Below are 25,722 nucleotides of genomic sequence, written 5' to 3' on the forward strand. Positions count from 1 at the left end.
ACAGCTTAGGCATTAGGGCAAGGATTTTATAACCCTGACTCTAAGATTCGGTGCAATCATCAGGTCAGTAATACAAGCGGGCTTAAACTTTGATTTTTAACCAAAAATAAGAGAATTCCAGTCATTGTTCAGTGTGAATGCTCTAGATCTGTAGGCTCTGTTTCTGTTATCTAATTTCTGAAATAAGAATGTACAACAATTCTTTCCTTCACATAGGTAAAGGTAGAGACAAACAGCTGTATCCTAAGCCCCTCAGATAACCTTGATTCTCTCTGACACTCTGTAAAAGGCCTCCAGGGTCTGCACGTGTCAGCAAAAACAATGAGCAACAGGACATGATTAAAGAGCGCCCCCCCTGCCCTCAGAGATCAGAGGTCAGCTGTGATTTAATGAGGATGCGGATGTGAGCGGCGAAGGTGATGGGGACGCAGAGGGAGGGGCTCGTACCTGACTCCAGGAGGGAGGTGGAGGACGCCGGCAGGACGAGCAGACAGATGGCACACAGCAGCAGAGGGTGAGACACGTCCAGGCTGTGGAGACACAGGAGGAGGGCAGCATGTTTGAGAACAGAATGACAATAAACTCTGGACCAACAAGCTCAGTTTCAGACAGGATGTGAATCATTGTGTCCTTATTTTCATCCTCAGCTGCTATTCTAGTTTTCAGTTCTCATTAATGTCTTTAAAAGATCCCTGCTGTTGTTAAAATGTTTTTACCTCTCTGAAATCATCAAGGAAATCAACCTTTAACCACATTCTCCTCCACAAACATGCACATGGATCATTAGGCAAGACTCACATGGTTTTGGTTTCTTTTACATTTGCTGAAATGTTTGAGAAAGATACATATTTTTTTTATTTTTTAAGCAAACTGTTTTCTCTCATATTGTCTGTATCAAATGGAGTCATTACAGTTGCAGAACTTAAGAGTGCATTTTAATGTTTTGAAAGCATGACTTGTTCATTAAATCCTCAGATTTTACTACAGACTCTCAATTTAAACCTGCCTTTGTCCTCAATACTCCTGTGCACACGTTTCATCATTCCTCTCTCATTCAGCTTTCTTCTATTTGTTGGTGAAACTGTCTCCCTCTAATGCCCCGTTTACATGACAACGTTTTCGAGTAAAAACGCAAAAGTTTTGTAGTGTTTTGGCTGTCCATTTACATGGCAACAGCGTTTTGGTGCCTGGAAACAGAACTTTTCGGAAATGGGCTCCAGGGTGGAAGTTTTTCAAAACACCTCTGTCTCTGTCTCCATGTAAACAGGGAAACCGGCACTTTCTGAAAACTTACATGCGCACTGCAGTAAATATCCATGCGTGAGTAGGCTTATAACGCATGCGTGGATGGGAAGCCCAAAGCAAAGATGGCCGACACCAGTGTACTGTTCGTGCTCCTCACTCTTTTGAATTTAACTGTACTTCTCCAACAAAGTGTTGATTTACTGCACCGTCACTTGGCTCAGTGGTGACGTATTTCAGTGTATGGGTTGAGTCAGAATCTGGCGCAGGCACGGAAATTACATCGCCGTGTGAGACACCAATAGGGGGTCTCCAGATGCCCTAAAAAAACTGAGATTCTTTTTTAAATTACACCTTTGCCCTTTAAACCAATTTTTCCAAATTAAAACACCTTATCATTATTTTCCCATCAATTTTACCATGTAACACCTATTTTGCCCATCTTAAATCCTTTCCACCACTTTTTTTTCTGTCTATTTTTGCCATGCCTAAACCAATTCTTGCCACCTAAATTTGCCTCTGTTGACCCATTATTGCCACTATTTACCACTTTTTAAGCCCAACTTTTCCCAATTTAACCACATTTCACTACTTCATATGCCCATTTTTGCTAGTTAAACCAATTCCTGCCAATATTGGACTATTTTTTCTTAGTTAACCCTATGTTGTTTTTTTAATCAATTTTCATCTCATTTCACCAAATTTCCACCCATTCTTGCCAATTAAAAGCCGATTCAACCACTTTTTTTAACTCCCTTTTGCCACTATTTATGTCAACTTTTGCCACTTTAACCAGTTTTTGCCATTGTTTGGTCATTTTTTGCCATATTTTTTCAACTTTTGCCACCTTAACCCATTTTTGCCATTGTTTGGTCATTTTTTGCCATTTTTATCCAACTTTTTACCCATTTTAACACAAATGATAAAAAAAGTATATTTTTTTCTTTAATTAAAGTGGTTTTTTTTTCAGGTTGAATATAAAATATGGATATCACAGCTCAACTTTGAAGTGGACCATGATTCTGCTGACCTCCATGGTTCCCCAGTTTGTCTGGGTGCCAGAAAGATCTCCCATTTTTCCTCCCTTATGGGCAGCCTTGTCTCTACATGGCTATTCTGAATTGTGCATGGCTGTTCAACCACCTTCAGGTACAGTGGGGGTCCCGGTCCCTGGTCTGGGGGTCACTGGCTGAAAAATTTGAGAGCCCCTGCTCTAAAAAAAATCCAAAGAAACAGTATTACAGTGTAATAATGTTGGAGATATTTTAGATTACCATTCGTATGCGTGCATTTTTATATAAACAGTACTTGTGTGTCCTTGGATCTCTCTCTCTCTCTCCCCACTGTGAGTCAGACTGGAGGATCTGCAGACCGTGAGCTGAATCCTGATTTTCTAAAACTCCCTGGAGGGTCGGACTGAAGCCCAACACCATCTTAACTAGATTTACCTTTATTACCTCTCCTTTAATCCTGCCATACTTTCACTTTGAGGTTTTTTGGTAACATCCTGCTTTTCTTTGTCCTATTGTGATCCCGCTTCCTCTGCACAGCTTTGCTTGCACCTTTTGTCCTGCTCTGAGTTTTCTCTTCTGTTCTTCTCTCTACTTCAACGGGCAAACTCACCAGCTGATCCCTGATTTGAAGAGTTTTGTGCAACAACTGGTAACTGAAATCTTAACAAGAAGCTGCAGAGGAGAAAATGCCACAAAACAGCGTCTCATGAAAACAGTTGTGGTTCAATTCTGCAGAGGTAGAGGCCAGCATTGTTAAACTACACAGAGCTGCTGAGTTCCCTTAAAAGCTTCTAACAAACACAGATTCTACATTGTATTTCTGGCTGCTATAGATCTACATGAAAGCCATACCGAGTGTCAAAATTGAAAGATCTCAACAGGTGTATCAACCTTACAAGCTTTGGTTGTTGTCTGCACTACAGCTTCCTTTCTTTTGTTCAAATCTGAAGTTCACTTCTCTCTAGAAATTTCCCCTCTACTGCAACAGAAAAAGTAGCTTTTATCAATCAATACAGACGCACTAATTGACATTAAAGAGCTCAGTAAAACAGAATGTTTCTAGCATGCAAAAATAGAATGGAATACTCTACAAACTACAGTGCCTATAAGAAGTATTCACCCCTTGGTTTTTCTACCCTTTTAATGATTTTATAAATCAATCATTGTCAGTATAATTTGGCCTTTTTTACCAAAAAATTACAAAAAAAAACTCCCCTTTAATGTCAAAGTGAAAACAGATTTCTAAAAGGTAATGTCAATTAAACAATAATATGTAATGTTAGATAAGTGACTGTGTAAATTTATACCTCTTTTAAAATGACCGATCTAATTAACAGAGGTCCAGCCAGCTGGTGCTAGTACTCTCACTCTCCTGGCTACCATTACACCATGAAGACAAAAGAACACTCCAAGCAGCTTAGAGAAAAGGTGATTGAAAAGTATAAGTCAGGGGATGGATACAAAAACATTTCCAAGGTTGTGAACATCTTCCAGAGTTCAGTTAAATTCATCATGAAGAAATGAAGGAATATGTCACATGTGTAACTCTGCCTAGATCAGACCGTCCTCACAAACTGAGTGGGCGTGCAAGAAGGAGACTAGTGAGAGAGGACACCAAGACACCTATGACTACTCTGAAGGAGTTCCAAGCTTCAGCAGCTGAGATGGGAGAGACTCTGCAGACAACAACTGTTGGCCGGGTTCTTCACCAGTCAAAGCTTTTTGAGAGAGTGGCAAAGAGGAAGACACTGTTGAAGAAAAGTCAGATTCAATCTGGACTAGAGTTCACCAAAAGACATGTGGGAGACTCCATGGTCAAGAGGAAGAAAGTTCTTTGGTCTGATGAGACCACAATGGAGCCATCAGACACCAAACACTGACATCACCACAAACACACCATCCTCACTGTGGAGCACGGCGGTGGCAGCATCATGTTGTGGGGATGCTTCTCAGCAGCTGGCCCTGGAAGGGTTGCAAAGGTAGAGGGTAAAATGAATGCAGCAAAAAAATAGGAAAATCCTGGAGGACAATCAAGAGAACTTCAGCTTAGGAGAAGACTTATTTTCCAGTAAGAAGATGAACCAAAGCATCCAGAGAAAGCTACACAGAAATGGTTGAAAGAAAACTAGGGGAATGTTCTGGAGTGACTGAGCCAAAGCCCAGACCTCAATCCAAAAGAGAATTTGAGGCTGGGCTGTTCATGCCTGACAGAGCTTGAGTAGTTTAGCAAAGAAGAATGGAGTAAAATCTCAGAGTCCAGATGTTTGAGCCTGACTGAGACCCATCCACACAGACTCAGAGCTGTGACTGCAGACAAAGGTGACTCTACTGAAGACTGACTAGAAGGGGGTGAATATTTATCCAGTGACTTATTGACTGTTTTCACTTTGTCTCTTTAATTTTTCTTTGTCAAAATAGCCAAATTATATTGACTATAACTGATTTATAAAATCAATGAAAGGTTAAAACATTTGAAATTGAATGCTTTTTAAAGTCACCGTGTCTTCAGCTTCAACTGGAAGCAGTGAAGAAAGACAAGGGAGAAGAAGTGATGTTTGCATGTTTTAGTTAGGCTTAAAATATCTCAGAAAGAGCATCACTGTCTGGTAAAGGTGAGAGTTTAGTTTTACTTTTAAACTTTGTTTAACTAACCAAAGATTTTGCAGGAAGGAGAAAACCTGCAAGTACCTGCTGTGCATCCAGTCGACTTCATTTTTGTTAATTATGCAGGAACAAACAAACAAGATCAAGCAGGAAACAGCTGGTGACCTCTGACACTGTGCTGACCCCTCACCTACAAAGGAGAGACCGGTCAGACCTGTAGACATGAATAAACAAACAGATCACCTGGAGGAGCCAAATCATGCCTTTAAGTCTCTGGTCCTGTCTATATCAAGCCAAAATGGTGCCTTTTGAGCATGCAGATACCACTGCACTCCAGTGTAAGTGACAATGCTATGCTTTGACAATACAGCTTCACTGACGAGCTGATATCAGAACTCTCTGTCTCTCCCCTTACTCTAACAACAGTCCATGCATTATCTCTGTGGCTCTCTTACCGTGGTATCCCTACATGCTGTGTGCAGGAGAGCTGCTGGTGAATAAATGGGGGTGAATTAGTCGCAACCAAGGCTTGTTGTCTCTTTAACAGCTTTTCTCCTATCATCAGTTACATACCTATGAAAGGACATGCCTATTACTATTTAGCAAAAAAAAATAAAAAAATAAAAAAATAAAAACACTATTTTTCAACTGAAATGTGAGGGGTGCGTTTGGTGGTTTTTGGTCAAATTTTGACCCGTTTTAAAAAGTGCTGATTTTTTTTTTGCCTGAAAGGTGAAACGGGGCCGAGTTTGGTGGTTTTCTGTCAAAATTTGACTCGTTTAAAAAATGGCAGATTTTTCCCAGAAAACTGAACCAGGGCCACGTTTGGTGTTTTTTGGTCAAATTTTGACTCGTTTCAAAATTGTCGATTTGTCGCCCAAAAAAATGAAACAGGGCTGCATTTGGTGTGTTTTGGTAACATTTTGAGAAACAGGGCCGCATTTTGTGTTTTTTGGTCAAATTTTGACCTGTTTCAAAAGGGGCTGATTTCTGGCCAGAATAAACTAAAACAGGGTTGGGTTTGGTGGTTTTTGGTCAAATCTTGATTGTTTCAAAAATGGTCAATTTTTTGTCCAAAAAACTGAAACAGGGCTGCATTTGATGTGTTGTTTGGTCAAATTTGGAGCTGTTTCAAAAATTGTCGATATGTTGCCCAAAAAAAGGAAAACAGGGCTGCGTTTGGTGTGTTTTGGTGAAACTTTGAGAAACAGGGTCACATTTTGTGGCCAAATTTTGACAGGTCAAATTTTGACCTGTTTTAAAAGGGGCTGATTTCAGGCCCCAAAAAGCTAAAACAGGGTTGCATTTGGTGGTTTTTGGTCAAAACTTGATTGTTTCAAAAATGGTCAATTTTTTTGCCCAAAAAACTGAAACAGGGCCGCATTTGATGTGTTGTGGTCAAATTTGGACCTGTTTCAAAAACGATCGATTTGTCGCCCAAAAAAATGAAACAAGGCCACGTTTGGCGTTTTTTGGTCAAATTTTGACTTGTTTCAAAAATTGTCGATTTGTCGCACAAAACAAAGTGAAACAGGGCCGAGTTTGGTGGTTTTTGGTCAAATTTTGACCTGTTTTTAAAATGGCCCATTCTTGGCCAGAAAATTGAAACAGGGCCGTGTTTGGTGTTTTTCGGTCAAATTTTGACCTGTTTTCAAAATGGCTGATATTTTGCCAGAAAACTGAAAAAGGGTAGTGGGTGCTCACTTTTGGTCAAATTTTGACCTGTTTCAAAAATGGTTGATTTGCCGCCAAAAAAAAATGAAACAGGGCTGCGATTGGGGGTTTTTCTGTCAAATTTTGACCTGTTTTAAAAGGGGTTGATTTCTGGCCCCAAAAAACTAAAACAGGGTTGGGTTTGGTGGTTTTTGGTCAAATCTTGATTGTTTCAAAAATGGTCGATTTTTGGCCCAAAAACCCATTACTATTTAGCAAAAGAAACCTAGGTGGGTTCTGGTTTAACTGAAAGGACAGCTCAGTTCGACTAAAACGTTTCATGGGAGTTGTGATGTGACATTCGTGGACGAGCCGGTTCTAAAAGCTGGCTCTTTTTGTGAGAGGCAGGAGCTGGATCTTGTTTGAGAGAAGGTCTCCTTCGTGCACATTTTTGTTGTTGTTTTAAAGACAAAAATTGCTAAATAACACCACATGAAGAGCCATTTGGAAGCTTAGAGACTGACTCTTATTACTGAGATTAGACAAATAATCCAGATCACTAAAAAGAGCTGCAACCCCCGTCACTCTGCGAAAAAGCTGGGCGTTAAATAAAGCCATGTCTTTGTTTACTATCAGTGCATATCCAGGGACAGAGTTGTCTTTAAAATGTGACCAGTCCCATCAGGATGAAGGGATCCCAGACCACCTTCATATGCAGTCTGATCTATCGGAAATCAATCCAGATATCACAAAGCATTAAGGATTACCACCTGATATCCAAATGCATAAATAAAAAACGGATCTAAGTCCATGTTAATATGTGGTTTAAATGATCTGTGGTGAGTACAAAGAAGGTGAAAATCTGCGTGTCTCTAAACAGATGTGACATTTCCTGGATGTCAGTGAGTCCTTTTCTTTGACAGACAGCAGACAGCTGCATTATGGGAAAATGACGCCTTAAATCAAACTTCCCTCCATGTCGTTTGAGCTGAGGCACTTTTCTAATCAAACCAGGATTAATAAATAATCTGTCAGCAATTCTTTAACGCCTGAATTCGGCCCCGTCACTCCAAACGCAGCGGGTTGTTGCAGGCATGCCACATGACATCTAACTGAGCTGCTCATATTTTTCCTCTAAACAGAGCTGCAAACTGACAGATCCTGACATCCAGAAAATACCGAGTGGAATTTTGATGATACTATTATAGTCATATTGTCACATAATTTAGGGTTAAAGGCCTGCAGCTGTGAAACAAGATTGGAGTCCTGCAGCATCCTTGCAGAAGACTTAAAACAACATTCTTAAATGTCACAAAAATAAAAGCACTAGTCACAAGGTCATTATTTGCTTTTAGTTTAAAAAAATGCAGCCAAACTCCTTCACATTATCTAAACTGCATGAAACGCCAGTATTATACCGAGGCATTGCCTACATATGCTGCTTTCCATCTGCCATCGTAACTCACATTACGACTTGTTTCTACCGGAAGTGAAAAATGGAACGTCTCCCCAAGTTGTATTTAGAAGCGTAAACCCGTTCTTTCACAGAGCACCCCGACCTCCACGACACAACATGGTGGACCATGGTGGACCATATCATACTTTTATTATAACTGGCCCACCAGTATGAGCTCTGCAGATTTCCTCCAGTATAAAAATGAACATTTATCCTTGATAACTGAAAATATCCTTGTCAAATCAGAAAAATCTTAAACATAAAGGGTAAAAATATTTAGATATTAGTCAGCAATGTGGTAAGAAATTAATTTGTGTTTTCATTTCATAAATTCTATTTTGCATGTCACAATTACAACTTGAACTCATAATTTTAACTTTTTATTTCATATTTTGACCTTTTGGATTTACAGTTATAAATATTAATTCATAATTTGACCTCTTAAACTCATGATTTTAAATTTTATCTTATTTTTTTTACCTTTAACCCCATAAATTTTATCCCATATTTTGAGCTTTAAAATTAAATATTTCATATTTCGACCTTTAAAACTCATGATTTTGACTTTAATCACCAATTTTGACCTTTTAGACTCATAATTTAAAATCAGATCAATATTTCAACCATCTTAATTCATGACTTTGAATTTTATCTCCCATTTTGACCTTTAAAACTTTGTATTTCATAATCTTACATTTTAAATCCAAGATTTTGACTTTTTTTATTTCATATTTTGATCTTTCAGATGATCAATTTTAAAATTTAATTTATATTTTGACCTTTGAACTCCAAACTTTGACTTTTAATCTCATTTTTTAACTTTTTACAAACATAATTGAAAAATGTATCTCATATTTTGTCCTTTAAATTCATAATTTTGCTTTGTATAACAAATTTAAACCTTTTAAACTCATGATTTCAAATTCTATTGTATATTTTGACCTTTTAGAGTCAAAATTTTTAATTCTAATTTTTATTTTGACATTTTAAACTCCTAACTTGGACTTTTAATCCCCTATTTTGAACTTTTAGAATCATAATTTGACATTTTATCCCATATTTATACCTTTAACTCATGATTTCAGAATTATCTCATATTTTAACCTTTAAAATGGAAGATTTCATATTTTGACCTTTTTTTTTTAACCTCCATCTCATATATTTGCTTTTTCAAAGCATAATTTGACTTTAAATCTCAGATTTTGAGCCTTTAAACTGATCATTTGACTGTTTGTAATCACAGCATCATGTACCATCAGTGCTTAGTGTTTTTTCCCATAATTCATTTGGGGTGAAAATGAGGTTTATGCTTTAATGTTGACATTGTTAGGCTCTCAGGTAAGGCCTGAACTCAGAATCCGGCCCCTGCTGTGACACAGCACTAGCCTGCGGTCGCCTGTAGTGTGCAGCAACAGTCTTGTAATGAATGCAGTACTGCGTAATGTGTTGCTTTAAAGGCTCTTCGACTAGCAGCCGGTCAATGTTGCTAAAAACAATAACTGGCTAAAGTGAGAACAGCATCCAATGTTTTTCCAACTCCTTGTGGTTGTGGTAAATAGAACTCAAACTACTGGGAAATCAGTTTTTCAGATGAACGTTCCCAGCTCCGACATCCGACCTCTGGCATATGTCAGTTTGGCACTTCGCCGCATCACCCTTGGCCCTGTACTGCTCTGGCCTTCTGATGGCCCTTGACACATGCAGTCATCCCCAGCTTCTGGTCCAGCCAACAGGGTCCTGAGCACATCAGCATTCGACACATGGTCTTGCCAGCGATACCCATAAATCTGCGGATGAGAACAGTCAGTGTCCAGGCCTGAGAAGAGTTTAGAAAGACCAGGTGTACCAAGGGCCAAAAGACTGTGACTTTCACCTGCATCCTCAGATAACACCACAATGCCTTGCCCAGAAACCCATTGTCCCATGCATGAGGCCAAGTCTGCAGTAGTAGGTCTACTGACCCACACTTGTCTCACCAGTGCTACAGCGTTTCACCTCAGATAAAGCAGGGATGGTAATTCCAAGCTGAGCCGGGTTAAAGACACAGCAGCGAAAATGAAACGTTTCAGACGGAGGTTAAAATAAGGGTTTTTCAGGATGCCAGTGTGAGAAACATGAGGAGTTTTTCGAGCTGTAAACCATGTGAAGCTACTATGTGGGTATCAGAGAGATGGTGTAAAGCCTTGAAAAAAGGCATAATACCCCCACTTTAACCTACCAAATCAACGTTTGCTGCACAGGGATTTTCTTCTAGTCTCACAAATGAAGGCTGCAGTGTCAGGAGTATTTCACCTGCATGGCTCCGTCATTTGTAGGTGTTTGTATGCAATGTAGTTTATATCTCTTTATAGGTTTATTTATTTTGGGCATTTTTGTGCCTATATTTGATGGAGGAGGACAGTGGAAAGACTCAGAAACAGGGATGAGAGTGGGGGAGAGACATGTGGTAAAGGGCTTCAGGCCAGATTCAAACCTAGGCCGTCCGCGTACATGGAGCGCGCTTTAACTACTCAGTCACCTGCGCCCCATATGCAGTGTAGTTTAAGGTTGGGGGTGCAAACCCCATGTCCAAAGGCTCTGAAAGCAAGGAACACCAACCCCCTTTCAGCGTCTTGAGAGAAGTAAAAGTACTGGTCTATAAATCTGTGAAAGTAAAAGTAATTAATTTATAGTTTACTCAAAGTACCAGACAGCTACTTATGATGGTCTAGGATAGTGGTTCTCAACTGGTGGGTCAGGACCCAAAAGTGGGTTGCAGAGCAGTTTTGAGTGGGTCGTGAATAGGTGTCTGATAAAAAACGGAGGCAAAATGCCCAGAAGTCTTTAGTGGACATTCATCCATACCTTTCATTTCACCCTGTTTTACAGTGAAAACAGGTAAATATAAACATTTAGTAAATATTTCAACTACTTTTTCTCCTTTTCTTACAATGATAGAGCTTCTTTTCCCATGATAATGAAGTAATTTCTCAAGATCTCTGCAAGATTGGAAAAAAATAGGGTGTAAAACTTGTCAGTTTTGCCCTTTCTACTTTTCACATCATGTATTTTGGTCCAATCACACTCAAAACTGCAACTATCTGTTAACTTAACGTGTTGTTGAAAATTTTGGAAATTTGGGTCACAATTTGTCCTAAGGGACACTGGTGGGTCCTGAGGCTGGAGAACCAATGCTCTAGGGATCTTCACAGTAAAATATGACCCTTCCTTTCCGAGTAAGTAACAAAAGAAAACAATTATTCCAGCCTCCAAAATACCAACAATTGACCAGGATGCACCATCAATCTGATGGAGCATACCTTTGCACTTGGCACAAACATGGCAGCGATTGTGCTGCAAGACAAGTAGAATTATGGCAACAACAGGAATGCCAAGACAATCTCCAGAACTGCTGATAATCCGGCCTTGAGGACTTTGGAAGGAAGGAGGGACTTAGGCCCAAAATTTGCTGGATTATCTTGTCCTGTGTACCGCACTTTAGAGGCAAAACTGATGGATCTGAGCAACAAACAAAGACAAATAACCTTCAGTAAATTTTCCAAAGTAGAAAGAGAAAGGAACCTGGACCAAGTATAGAGACCGTAGATGGATAAACTAGCTGTCAAACTCTCAGCCTCCTGTCAGACTTCTTTCTCCATCAAATAGACAAGAGACGGACACGTTTATCTCCTCCTGACAGCCTCCTACCAATCAACGATGCCTTCATTTCCAGCAAGCAGTGAGCGAGAGAGAGGAGGTTTAAATGTGGGGAGGCAGAGCGGGCAGAGGACGCATCCCAGGCAACATCACAAGTGCAGAGACAGGCATCACAAGTGGCTGAATAGTCAATGACTTCACCTTGAGAGAAAAAGGCGACAGGGGCCAAAAGAGAGAGAGAAAAAGAGAGAGAGAGGGTGTTTGACCGCTCGGTTTGCCAGGAAAGGTCATTTGAGGCTGGATGGAGGAGGAGGAGGAGGAGGGGGAGGAAGGGGGAGGAAGGGGGTGAACTACATTCTTAAAGGACTGCAGCAGCTTTGTGAGAGTTTGGCCCATTTGTCAGGTTACCCGGTGTGTAATGAGAGGACTGGTGCTGCTGAGGAGAGCTCAGTGGAGCTCAAACAGACAAGACAGCTCATCCTCACATTTACACGACCCTTAGAAACCAGCAGACAAGATCTTTTCTGCTTCTTTGCTTCCACTCACTGCAAGCATTTATTATTCCACTTAAAACCGTTCTTAGTTTGCAACAGGTCAGTAACATGACTGGGTATAAAAGGAGCATTTTATCTATGAAAGGCAGAGTCTCTCAGTAAAGGCATGCAGCCAACATGTCAGCGTGGGCCCCATATGGGTTATATACTGTTATATACTACATACTATCCAATGTGGGCTTCAGAGATCCCAGGTGGATACTCAAAGTCCATATGGGCTGGCACGGGACTCTCTATATGGGTCTCATGTGGGCTGACCCCACTTAAAGTCTGCATGGACAACTACAGCTGGGGCTACCATGGAACCCACGATCATGGGACCCATACTGCAGGCCCCATATGGGGCCCATGTAGACATGCTGGCTGTGAAAAACTACATTTAAGAAATGTGGAACAATTTCAGAAAAATGTTCCAAAATTCAAAATTGTGACGACTGAATCTCCCTCCATCTACAGTCCATAATATCAACAAAGATTCAGAGAATCTGGAGAAACCTCTCTGAGCAAGGGACAAGGCTGAAGGGGCCCTCAGGGGCCACTGCATTAAAAACAGGCATGATTCTGTACTGAAATCACTGCATGGGCTCAGGAACACTTCCAGAAATCATCGTCTGTCAACACAGTTGGCCGTGCCATCCACAAATGACAGTTAAAGCGGGATCATGGAGAGAAGAAGCCATTTGTGAACAGGATCCAGAAACAACGCCATCTTCTCTGGACCAAGGCTCATTTAACATGGACTGAGGAAACATGGAAAACTGTTCTGTGGTCAGAGGAAACCAGAGATGCTGTGTCCTGTAGACTAAAGAGGAGAGGGAGCATCCAGCTTGTTCTCCTGGCTCAGGTCTAAAGCCTGCATCTCTGACGGTATGGGGTTGCATTAGTGTCTATGGCGCGGGCAGCTCTAACATCTGGAAAGGAACTATCAATGCTGAAAAGTAGAGAGAGGATTTAGAGACAATGTCTCTGTCAGAGAAGGCCTTGACTATTTCAGCAAGGCAATGCTAAACCACATACCACATCCATCACAACAGCATGGCTTCACAGGAGAAGAGTCCGGGTCCTGAACTGGTCTGCCTGCAGTCTAGACCTTTCACCTACAGAACACATTTGGAGCATCAGAAAAGAGAAAATGCTGCAGCTATACTTAATGGTCAATGGTAGCTGCCATTGTCGTCGCTTATTTGTCTTCCAGACCTCTGCAAGGTCACATGACTGAAAGCTGAATACTAGTTTGATTAAGTGTTAGATGGAAACATCCATTTGAATACTGCAATCACCGCTGTCCACCTTTTCAAACAGAACCCAAACGGGTGACACCCAGTGTTTATGCAGGTTGTGGAAGTTCCCCATGTTGGCCATTAGAAAGTTTGCATTTTCAAATTTCAGCATTGGCCTTTTAGCCCTCAGGCATCACTAAGGACATTTTTGTCCATTTAGGCAAATGTTTCCTCTTTCTCTGCTCACCATTTTGGCTGTGTTAGTGCATACGGTCTGATTTTTTGCAAATAAGTGTCTTTCCAGGCAAATTTTTGAATTTAAATTTCAATTGCTCTAATAGGTCAGGGGAACACTGAAACAAATTTTCTACCCTTTAAAGCCATTAAGGACAAACAAACGTCCACATCCAAAAAAACTGCTATAAAAACAGATTACTATTTTTTCTGCCTTTTTTCCATAAACCTCTTAAGCAACTTCAGCTGTGTTCAAAACTACCAAACGTTCAATCATTTTGAGGATTTTAACCCTTTAAATTCCAGTTTGATCACTTAAAGTCAATGTTGTTTTTTATGAAAAAAAGTTAAAAAAAAAAAAAAAAAGAGATATCTTCCTTAAACCAAATGTTGGATGGCTGGGGCATTATTTCTAAATCCAGCTTGAAATTATCAATGATTAGCCAAAATATTGACTTTAAAGCATTATTAGTTTTTGTGTAGCATCCAATTTAAAATTTACTACCCTTTCGAGTCATTAAGGACAAAAACGTCAATTTCCAAAAACGGCAATAAAAATAGTATACATTCATATTTTTTTCTGCCTTTTTTTGGTCAAATCTTTTGATCAACTTCAGTTCTAATCAAAACCATTGATTACTGAAAAATTTTTAGGAGTTTAACCCTTTAAATACCCGTTTGATTACAGGATGGTCATATTTTTTCTAAAAAAAAAAAAACACACAAAACAGTAATTATTTTCCAGATAACTAATGTTGGGGGGGTGGAGGATGTTTTTTTAAATCAGTCCTGGGTATGTCAAACATTAGCCAAAATATTGACTTTGATGCATTTTCAGGTTTTGTGTAGCATCCGATTTAAAATTTACTACCCTTTCGGGTCACTTTTGGACAGAAAGGTCCCATTGACTCCCATTCAAAACACATTTTTGATCTTTAAGTAATCAAACTGGTATTTAAAGGGTTAAAATCCTCAAAATGATTGAATGTTTACTAGTTTTGAGCACAGCTTAAGTAGTTTAAGAGGTTTATGGAAAAAAGGCAGAAAAAATATTTATCTGTTAAGTTTTTAAAGCAGTGTTTTAGAAGTGGACATTTTTGTCCTTAATGGCTTTAAAGGGTAGTAAATTAAAGTGATGCCTGAGGGTGAAATTTAACCAGTAGGTTAGTCTTTATATGCAATCTGTGGTTGCAGAAAAAGTAATCCTAGTCCCTATTTTTTGCACAAACAATCCTGTAGTCTCAGCTTTAAAGGTGCAGTGCGTAGAAATTGGAATTTTAGCGACATCTAGCGTTCAGATTTTAGAACGTTACCAAAACATCACATCACTAGGCAACGAGAGCCTGTGAAGACCGAAAAGGATCGTGAGCCAGACATCATTTACAGCATTGACGAGGTGAGGGTTTATGCATTCATTTTTATAACCATTATTTTTATAGATTATAGGTCAATCTTCTTCTCCGCCTGCCTTCCAGGTAGATTTCAGGACCGGCGGGCAGGTTCGTATTTAAAAATCCTGTTTCGCTCTTTCTGTCCCAAAAACGTTGCCGTAGACAACATGGCGGTTCGTTATGTCAGCCTCCGTGAGCACGACCCACAGTAATGTAACTTTTAAAAGCTTTTTTCTAATTTTGTAAAAAGAAAACAAAAGTTTTAAGGGGATGATTGTACACTTATTTTAACATACTTCACGTAAATATATAAACATTATATCTCATTTACATCGTTTCTGTTCGGTGAAATGCTGCCAACTTCTACACACTGTACCTTTAAGTGGAAATATAAATTATGTCAAAATAAGCCTGAAAAGTTGCTTCAGGTTAAGGGTACCATCCGGGATGGATATTGAATTTGACGTATCCAAACTAAAAACAAACATCTTCAGTTATTTTTGAAATACTGAATAATACAGGCTCAACATAAACCCACCAAGGTCAGTCCACAAAAAAAGAACCAGTAGGTTATTTTATCACAGTATCTCTGACTCAGGTGAGAAGCAGGAGTGAATCAGAAGCTGTGTCAGTAGCTGTGTAAAGGGCTGTAGTAATTAAGGTCTAGCATATCTGCTTCATCAGATTCTGAGGAGACAGAAGACTGTAAAGTTCTGCCTGTGTCAGCAAGGATTTAAAGGACAATCCGCCTCAAGGAACAGAGAGAAAAATCTCGACATTTGTTTAAAGAGACACTCTCTGCTGAGGTTATGTTTGGTCTAGTTGAAGAGCTTTCATTTAAATAAACATTAAAAAAACCCACAAGTTTACCTCAATAGAAGCCTTTCAAAATAAACTGACCTATTAGAGAGAGTCTTTTCCCCAAGTGAAGGAGTTCAAGTATCTTAGGGTCTTGTTCACAAGTAAGGGTAGAAGTGACAGCAAAATTGCCAGGCAGATTGTTCCATAATGTGGCGAAGAGGGAGCTGAGCAGGAAGACTAAACTCTCAATTTACCGGTTGATCTTCGTCCCCACCCTCACCTATGGTCATGAATTCTGGGTAATGACCAAAAGATTAAGATCGTGGGTTCAAGCGATTGAAATGAGATTCCTCAGGAGGGTGTCTGGGCTCAGCATTAGGGAGAGGGTGAGGAGCTCGGACATCCGGAAGGATCTGAAAGTATAGCCGCTTCGCCTTAGCGTCAAAAGGAGCCAGTTGAGGTGATTCGGGCATCTGATTAGGATTCCTCCTGGCCACCTTCCTGTGGAGGTCTTCGGGGTGCGTCCAACTGGAAGGAGACGCCAGGGTAGACATGCTTAGCCTGCTGCCAATGCGACCTGACCCCGGATAAAAGGAAGCAAGGGATGGATAGATGGACCTATAACTCCACCGACAAACTGCTTCATGACATTTGTGGATAAATTAAGTTAAATTAATTTACGGTAAAAACTGAAAGTACAAATGTGTTTGCACTGTTCAGTTCTGAAAGTACTGCCCCTCATCGCTGATTGGTCTTGTCACTTTCTAACCGGGCCCAAAAAGTTCAGACGGGAGCTTTGTACGATGGATTCGACAGTTAGAAACAAGGAAACAGGCGAATCATCTGCTTTGCAAGGTTAACTGTATGTATTTTACTTTTGTAAACCATGAGATATTGGGCTACTTTCCACTTTGCATATTTTTTTTGTTTTCCTGCTTTTCCTCTCATGTTTAATACCTCACAGTCTGAACCAACTATCACTGATAGTTCTTAACACTAGGTGGAACTAAGTATTGATCGACTGTTTCAAATTGTATTTCAAACATCTAAATAAAATATTAGCTGCACTAACATTAGTAAAAAATAAATGGCGAGGGGGGTCACGTGACCATGGCTGGCTGAAGGCTGCGACCTGGCAGGGCTCCTGCTCCTGTCTGACTATTTTCAATTTAAAAGTTTGTTTTTGAGCCATTTTTTTTCCTAGTGATGCTCTTATCATGGCTACTAAACTGTGGACACAGCCTCTGACAGAAAGAACGGCTAATTTAAGGCAACCATAAAGGCACATCGTACTGCAGGGCCGAGGAGTGACTGAGGAGTATTATCAAGCTACACAACTCCTGGGACAAGCCGCGGATCCTTTCGACTGTAAGGAGGATGGTAAATCAGAAAAAAAAGTAAAATAGAATAAAAATGATATAAATTATGAATTAAATAACCCATACTGTCTACTTTATTTTAACAAATCCAACAAAGCCTAAGTTACAGAGTTTAAAGCACATCATGTAAGACTCTAACCTTGCAAAGCAGATGGATATGCCCATTTCCGTCTTTCTCACTGGCGAATCCATCTTGCAAAGCTCCCGTCTGAACCGTTTGGGCCCAGTTAGACCAATCGGCGACGAGGGGCAGTACTTTGGGGTGCAGAAGAGGCGTGACGTATTCAAGCAGCAGCAAGAGGCCGGTGCAATTATGGCGGAAGAGATTAGCGTGGATGCTGCTAAAGCGCCAGTTTTATTAGAACTTGATGACATTTCTTCGTTAAAAGAAAACAAACAGTAACAGTGAGTTGTTTTCTTTTTAAAAATGACAAAAGTCGAGTACTGACATGTCTACAGTCACCATGGTTCGTGTTATTCCTCGGTAGCTGCGCATGCACACCTCGGTCCCAGCTACGTCACGTGTTTTGTTGCTCTGATTTCCCAAATGCTTGTGTGAAACACATCCATCTGGCGTGTCAGGTTATCAGAGATGAGGAGGGGGAGAAAAGTGCAGCAGGTCTCGCTGCAGGAGCCAGGAGACTTTCCTTGTTCGTGTGTTTTAAAATGCTGGCTACTTTGTCTTCTTCATTGGTGGTTTAAAAGCAGTTTGCAAACACTTATCAGCAGTGCTGCATCCAAGGTTGACGGGTAAATGCTGTCACATTTGTTCTTTCTTTTTTTTCTTGAAACCGTTAAACCCCTAATATTTTAGGTTTTTTAGTACAGACACATTTGAGTTTTGTAAGTTCTTATGGTCTCTAAGAACTCAGATCTACTGGCTTTGTAAAAAAGTTTATGCTTGTGTCCATTTTTTAAATACCTAATGGTAATTTCAGTAAAAATCTAACAGAATTAGCTGATTAACTGCTACTGTAGTTGGTGCATTTTTTGACAAATTACTTTTAACACCATGAAAGTTTTGAGAAAGTAAATCCACCTCAGTGTATTTGTGCAATTTATGGCTAAGTTAACCAACCGCAGATAAACATGAGAAGATGGATGGATGAGTTATGCTCTGCATTTGAAACACATGAGTTGTATTGTTTAACAGATTCACTCCTTTCCTATGCTCCTGTCTTGGAGAAAAATGTCATTCCCTTAAAGTTTTGGTACTTTTGTACGCAGATGATCATTAAAAATAAAACATTTCTTCAACATGAGGTGGCACTATGAAGGGAACTGTTGAAAATGTGATATTCTTTAAACCTCTTTGCAGATTCAGAAAGAGATCTGAAATCAATAAACAGGAACAAACCGAGCGACCCTAACTACCTCGAGCCTTTCACACCCAGCGACAGAGTCGAACACAGCCTCGGTCTGTCCCAGCTTTGTCTCTCTCTTTCAGATTTTAGAAAAGAGTTCAGAACCTCTCGCTGGGCCGTCGTTGGACCGACCCAACGCCTCCACTTCCCCTTCGCTGGACCCCCTCTGCTTTCTCACGAGGAGAACGGACCACCGCCACCAACCTCCTGCCCCCGAGCAGCTCCTTCATCACGCCGGGCCCACCCGTCCCACATCACACCACCTCAAATGACTCGCTCTGCCCATCTCCAGGGGCAACCCCCCCCCCCCGACTGACTCAATCTGACAGGAAGCAAGGAGCAGCCGGGGAGGGCTTGGAGCACCGGAGGCCTCGGAGAAAAGAGTGGCAGAGAGTGAGGAAGAAAGAGAGTCGTCCAGCATGACTGAGTGCTGAGAGAGACGTCTAGTTCACTCGACTGATTTGGAACGAGGCGGCCTCCAGCAGCAGCAGCAGCCATGTCTGATTAGCTGTTAGCCGACTCTGGGTGCCGCAGGGCAAAACTTTTAAAGAGGTGACAAAGACCATAAGTACAGAACTACAATAAAAGATCTGTGATGACTAAAACTGACAAAAACTGAGTTTAGTTTTTGCCAAGATGACTAAAACTAGAATAAAATGTAATGTAGTTTTCATCAGACATTCAAAATCTGTGATATTTCTCCATTGTGGGTAAATCTGTCAAAATGCAGTCCTTCTGTAACTATTCTGCCTCTCAGCTGTAGAAAGCAGGGACCAAACTAGAATAGATTTCGTTTAAAGACTAAAAGTAAAAATAAAATTAAAAATAGCTGCCAAAATTAACACTGCTTGGCACACATCTGATTCCATTTATGATGTATCTGCAGAGTTACAGGTAAAGATTAAAGGTGCAGTATGAAGAGTTTTTGCACTGACACGTTGATATTAATTTACAAATGACTTCTCCTATGCTATATATTTTGGTTGAGTTCTTACAAAAGCTGTTGAGAGTATTTGAATTAACTGCAAATATTAAAGAGGGGGTATTATACTTTTCCGGTTTTTAAAACATAAATATAAAGTCACAATGTTGGGTGTCCTTCCTGCAAATTTTCAAACCGTAAGATAAACATATGTGGCAGTAATCTTGGAATTAGCGTGTAAACTGATGAAAACTGTTTATCGAAAATCTCTCCGAGATTCTCCCGAGACAAGATTTCGATGGAGCAAACTGATGAGGTCATCACAATAGGATCTCCTGACTGTTTCGTCCGTGCTGCCAGCAAAGTGGAACAGACCGCCCCCACAAGGCCTTTTAGCATTTAGCAACAGGAATTAAACACTTACCAAACAGATACGTCCTGCTCTATCCTTCGCTGCTGCTGGTTTTCTGCCCCCTCTCTCTTCAAACTATTAGTTTTAGACTCCGGGTCTAACACGTACGGACGTACATCAAAATTCACCATATTTTACTCAGTCGGACCGGTTCATTCAAAGCTTACAGCATAACAACATTAGCCACATTAGAGGGGGCGGGCACAAAACATTGAGTCCTGCTGCTGGCCAGCCTCCGGAAAATCGACCAATCGGAGGAAAGCAGGTCCATGGAGTGGAGGGTGTTAAAGACACAGCAGCAAAAACGTAGCGTTTCAGACGGAGGTTAAAGAAAGGGTTTTTCAGGACGCCAGTGTGAGAAACGTGAGGAGTTTTTTGAGCTGTAAACCATGTAATGCTACTACGTGGGTATCAGAGAGATGGTGTAACGCTTTGAAAAAAGGGATAATGCCCCTACTTTAAAGATGACAGTTTGTGTATTTTTTCACAGTTAATTGCATGCTTTATCGTGCCTTTCAGCACACTTTTGTTAAACGTCTGGGCCCCCCTGCAGCAACAGAGATGTGAAATAATTCCACCACTGCTCCTTAATGTCCAATTTTAGCACAGTGCACACTTTGTGTTTTCGTTTTAACAGTTCCCTTATTTCCTTTCCATCACAAGTTCCTTTTTCATGTGGCCAAAGTTGAGCTAAAATTTTCATCCTACCTATAAACAAGGATAACGTTTACCCTCAGGGAAACAGAAAAAAATCAAAATGACACAAACATAGTCCATCCATCCCTTTTCTATACCAGTTATCCTGTTCAGGGTCACAGGAGGGCTGGAGCCTATCCCAGCTGTCATTGGGCGAGAAGCGCGGTACACCCTGGACTGGTCACCAGTCAATCACAGGCATGCTCACATTCACACCTATGGCCAATTTAGAGTCACCAATTAACCTAAGGAGCATGTTTTTGGTGGTGGGAGGGAGCCAGAGTACCCGGAGAGATCCCACGTGTGCACAGGAACATGCAAACTTCACACAGAAACGTCCTGACTGAGAAGCGAACCAGGGACCTCCTTGCTGTGAGGCAACAGCGCTAACCCCTACAAAAATAGTTTTGAATGCAAATAGTGGAATTATAAAATGCAATAAAATTACATGATTCATCACTCAATTGAGAACTAAAATTCTGTGCTTGATCAGGATTTAAAAAAAAAAAATCTATTATTCTGAGAGCCCTAATTTTTACATTTTCATTTTAGTCAAACGATTTTTGTTTGAGTGGAGATTTAGAGATTTTCTAGAGGCACACACCAAACCAGGTGTTATGGAAAATCTCCCAAAATGCCTCAAGCATGCCAGGCAGCAAGATCAATAAAATACCAACAACAATCATGATCAAAATTAAATGATTCAATCATTCTGATCACTCAGAGTAGAAATGTTTCTTTGCTTCCATCTGCTTCTGCTGTTGATGACAAATTGGGCGTATAGCGTTGGTTCAGGCAGACCATTGGGTCTAGTGTTGCCATATAAATGAGATCAGCTGATTTCAAACAAGCCCTCATCAGCTGACAACCAGCTGATTCTGTCTGAGCTCGCTATTGGCTAATCACACTCCTGCTGCCTTATTTAAACTGCTCTAGCTGCTCCCTCTGCAAGCCTCTTTTTGTGACCCTCCTCCCCCCTAACCTCCTTTATTCTACTTCTGATTTAATCAGTACCATTCTGTTGTCATTAGCTGGGTTTGAAAGCTTTGAATGAGTATCCATTAAAGGGAGTTTTGGGCATAGGCCTTGCATTTCTCGTAAAATCTCATCTTACGTGAATCCACTGCAGGGAAGCAACACCTATTGCGTGTTGGTACGGTTTTGGTTGCCTTGATAATTTTGAACAAAAGATGAAGGCAACAGATGAAAGTTCAGGGGCAAAGTCCGTATGTATGGCAACAGTCACGGATAAGGGTGTAAGTATGACTATAAGAAAAGTCTTTCTCCTCCTCTATCCACACGTACTGCGTCATGTTGTCTCGGAGTGAACTGGTCATGTGACACCGTATGTCACGTCCTGTGACTTGCAAATGCAGAAAAAGTGTTTCCATTACACTTTTGCGATATACTTCTGTATGGAAACATCTGAAAAAACCTCATCATGAGAGTGTAAACCCTTTTTTGCGATATTTGAGAGGTTTTTTGTAATTCAAATTTCTAAACGCAGCTATTGATTCCTGCTCTGCTCTGGGTTTTTTGCTGCTTCTCTCCCTGCCTCAGGCTTTCCTTATAGGCACAGGAGAGGCAGGAATATGTGCTGTTCCTGCTAGTAGGCCCGTTGAAGGCCAGGTGGATCCCAGAACAGCCTCAACACCATTCTGACTGAACTGATGACATGTCAGGATCTTGAAGGGTTGTTCATGTCAGGGGAAAGTTTCAGCGCTACCCCTTGTAAATCTGTGACAAAGAGGTGAGTGCCACCCAAAAACAAGCAGTGTGAATTGAGTCTGTCTCTCGAGGTCGTATGGGCGTGGCCAATCAGATTTTGGTTGGCATCAGTGTTGCTCTGCACAAATTAATGGTACACATCATTCAGTGTACTGCAGCTTTAGACTTCAGGCACGAATGAGCAAGAGGGGAAGAAGTACGCTTTTATTGTTTCCTCCTTCCAGTTTCTACAGGTGTGGTCACTGCTCAAACTCTTCTAACACCAAACACTTCACAACAACATGGACTACGCAATAGCATGACACTACAAACAGGCAAATCACGGCTCCGCTGCAACTCTCCGCTTCTGGGGCATTGAGAAAATCTCTCCCTCCCTGAGGGGTGGTGACGTGGTCAACAAGCTCCTCAGGAGGGAGGCACTTTGGATATATTATGATTTTGGAGGCTAGGACGCGATTCGGAGCAGTAAAACAATCGTGTTGACACCACACACATGCAGATTACTCAGACAAACAGTCGTTTTTTGACGAAGCTCCTCTCGGGATACTTCCCCACAATCATCGGGGGAGGCAAATCGGGCTTGAAATACTGCAGTGTGTTGCCGGCCTTAGTCAACAAAATTTAAAACATTTTAGTCTAGTTTTAGTCATCTTGACGAAAACGAAACTTAGCTTTTGTCCGTTTTAGTCTTTACAGATCTATTTTTGTTAGTCCTAGTCTAGTTTTTTTGTCCTGACACGTCAGATGGATGTGTTTCACACATCCATCTGGAAAAGCTTTAATAGGAAACGTTTGAGAAAAGGCAGAGGCTTTGAAAAACACTCGGAGTTTGATTGGATGAACGTTCTGTCTGTCACATCTCTACGGGCCAATCAGAGCAACAAAACACGTGACGTAGCCGCTATCAAGCTGACCATACTGAGGAATAACACGAAACATGGCGATTATAGACATGTCAGTACACGACTTTTGTCGTTTCGGAAAGAAAACAACTCACTGCTGTTCTTTGTTCTTCTTTTAACGAAGAAATTTTGTCAAGTTCTGATATAACTGGCGCTTTAGCAGCATCCACGCTAATGTCTTCCGCCATAATTGCACCGGCCTCTTGCTGCTGCTTGTTTACGTCACGACTCTGCTGTGCCGGAAAGTACCGCCCCTCGTCACTGATTGGTCATGTCACTTTCTAACAAACGGTTCAGATGGGAGTTTTGCAAGATGGATTTGCCAGTGAAGAACAAGGAAACAGGCGTATCCATCTGCTTAAGAAGAAAAGGCTGTCAACGAACATTTTTAGCCATAGTTTTAGTCGACGATATTAACACTGTTAACACGGTTTAACCATTTGGGCTTAATAAAGAACTTAGCCTCTCTTGTTTTTGTAATATGTAGTTTTGGTTGCTGAGTACAACTTATCGTTGGTCTATGTATATAGTACATATTGTATATATTGTATGTATTTGTTGTAAATTATGTTCACACGTTTCTGATTGGAATAGATGCTAGACATGAGTGCTGTCACAGTATTGGTCCACTGTGGGCTGATGTCGCACTCTAAACAACCAATCAGGGTTGAAACTCTGCTATGAGGAGGGTATTTAAAAGTTTCAAACTGCACCGTTACTGTTTTATCTGATGAAGACACAGTGCACATCGAAACGTTAGTCCTTTGCACCTGATTAAACGGCATGGTGATTTGTGTGCTCCAGTTTCTTCACTGGATTTACCTGGTAGATCAGCTGAAACACCCTTGTTTGTTGTTGGTCCTTTCTGTGAGCACCAACCTCCACTCGTGGGGGTGAAGCGCAAGAGACTCTCTCTTCATTACAATTTTAGTGTGTTTTGTCAGGTTAAATTCACACTTTTAAAAAAGTGATCTCAGATCTCACACCAGTGGGTTTTTAGTGTAAAGTCACCTCCAGTAATAATACCACCAAAGCAACGTATATTCATCTAATGCGCACGGGAAACACCTTTATAAAAATCTGGACATGATTTTATTTTGTTTTTTAATGTTATTTTTAGAGTTTATAAGTTAGTAAGTCATAATTTCTTATTTTAAATTTTAAAAATTGCATGCAAACATCTACTCACTGTCTAAATTGCACAAAAACTTTGCATTTCTATTAGAGCTTTTTAGACAGCCTTTGTTAAAATCTCAGAGACTGTAATGCATGTGGTTTTAAAACTTCTATAGCTCCATGCACAAACAATGCACTTATTAAAAAGACAAACATTTAAAAATTGTTTTTATACCACAGTTAAAGCCACTTAAACAGTGATGCTGCAGCAGGTGACACAGTGAGCTTAATCAGCCACATCTCCCTCTTTTTTTCAGAACTATCCTCATTAGATTTTGATCATTTGCATTCTCAGAGATCCAAAGTTTGGTCCCAGTGACATTCCCATGCACAGTTCAAGGCTAACAGAAACAATAAAGACAAGCAGAGCTGGAGATTTGGACTTACTTCATTTTGATTGTTCTTCTCCGTATCCGTGCAGCCTCCAGGCGTGTGCAGCTCGATCTTTTTCTCTGTTTTTCACCCTAAAGTCCTTCAGCAGCCTCCGATCTCTTCTCTCTGAGCCGCACAGAGGCAGAGAGGCTGTGACCGGCCGGAGGAGAGGAGGTGAAGAGAGGAGAGACAGATGATGAGGGCAGAGTTAAAGGACCAACACCTCCTCCTCCTCCTCCTCCTCCTCCTGCTGCTGCAGCTGCTGCCCTGAAAATCCTAATCCCTGCTAAAGAGGAAGGACAGGCTGAGAGGAGAAACGTGAAGGATGCTCGTCTTTGTGTAGTTAAAGAGCAGAAGGAGCCACGTTCAGAGGAACCCAGATTAGATACTACAGATACTTTGCCCTTGACTTTAGGTAAAGAATAAATATGCATTAAAGTGCCTAGAACTCTTTAATATGGCACATAGAGGGCAGAGGAGTCCTCATTGAGGAAAAAGGCTTCAACTGAAGAAAATAAAAAATAGATTGGGTACTCTTTTTCCCCTCAACTTAACAAACATAAACAATGCCAGAGCTAAGAACGAGGCTGATGGTGTCCAGCAGGTTCTTATGTAGTCCAAGAAGAAATCTGTGGAAGGCCTGAGCGGCAACAAAATTTTGCATCTACCCATTCCAAAAAGTTGTGTAAAATGTGAATAAAAACCAAATGCAATCATTTTTCAATCCCATAAACCAATATTAGATTCACAAGACCAGAGAAAACATATCAGATGTCGAAACTGAGACATTTTACCATTTCATGAAAATATGAGCTCATTTTGAATTGAATGGCAACTAACGAGATCAACTGGCACCAGTGCAGCAACATGACTGGGAATAAAAGGAGCATTTTAGAGAGGCAGAGTCTCTCAGAAGTAAAGATAGGCAGAGGTTCACCCATCTGCAACAAAAAAATGTGTCTAAAAA

General features: G+C 40.7%; 1 protein-coding gene across 1 annotated transcript in view; it reads right to left on the reverse strand.

The window, feature by feature from the left end:
- Window positions 1–24,890, reverse strand: part of bcan (brevican) — a 46,745-nt gene extending 21,855 nt beyond the window's left edge. Inside the window, exons 1-2 of the mRNA XM_041792549.1 lie at window positions 24,771–24,890; window positions 448–530 (exon numbers count right to left, since the gene is read on the reverse strand). Of these exons, the coding sequence (XP_041648483.1) occupies window positions 448–530; window positions 24,771–24,775 (88 nt within the window). The 5' untranslated portion in view covers window positions 24,776–24,890. The remainder of the gene's footprint in view (window positions 1–447; window positions 531–24,770) is intronic.
- Window positions 24,891–25,722: the final 832 nt, after the last annotated feature.

Source organism: Cheilinus undulatus, linkage group 8 (assembly GCF_018320785.1).
Source record: "Cheilinus undulatus linkage group 8, ASM1832078v1, whole genome shotgun sequence".
Taxonomy (NCBI): domain Eukaryota; kingdom Metazoa; phylum Chordata; class Actinopteri; order Labriformes; family Labridae; genus Cheilinus; species Cheilinus undulatus.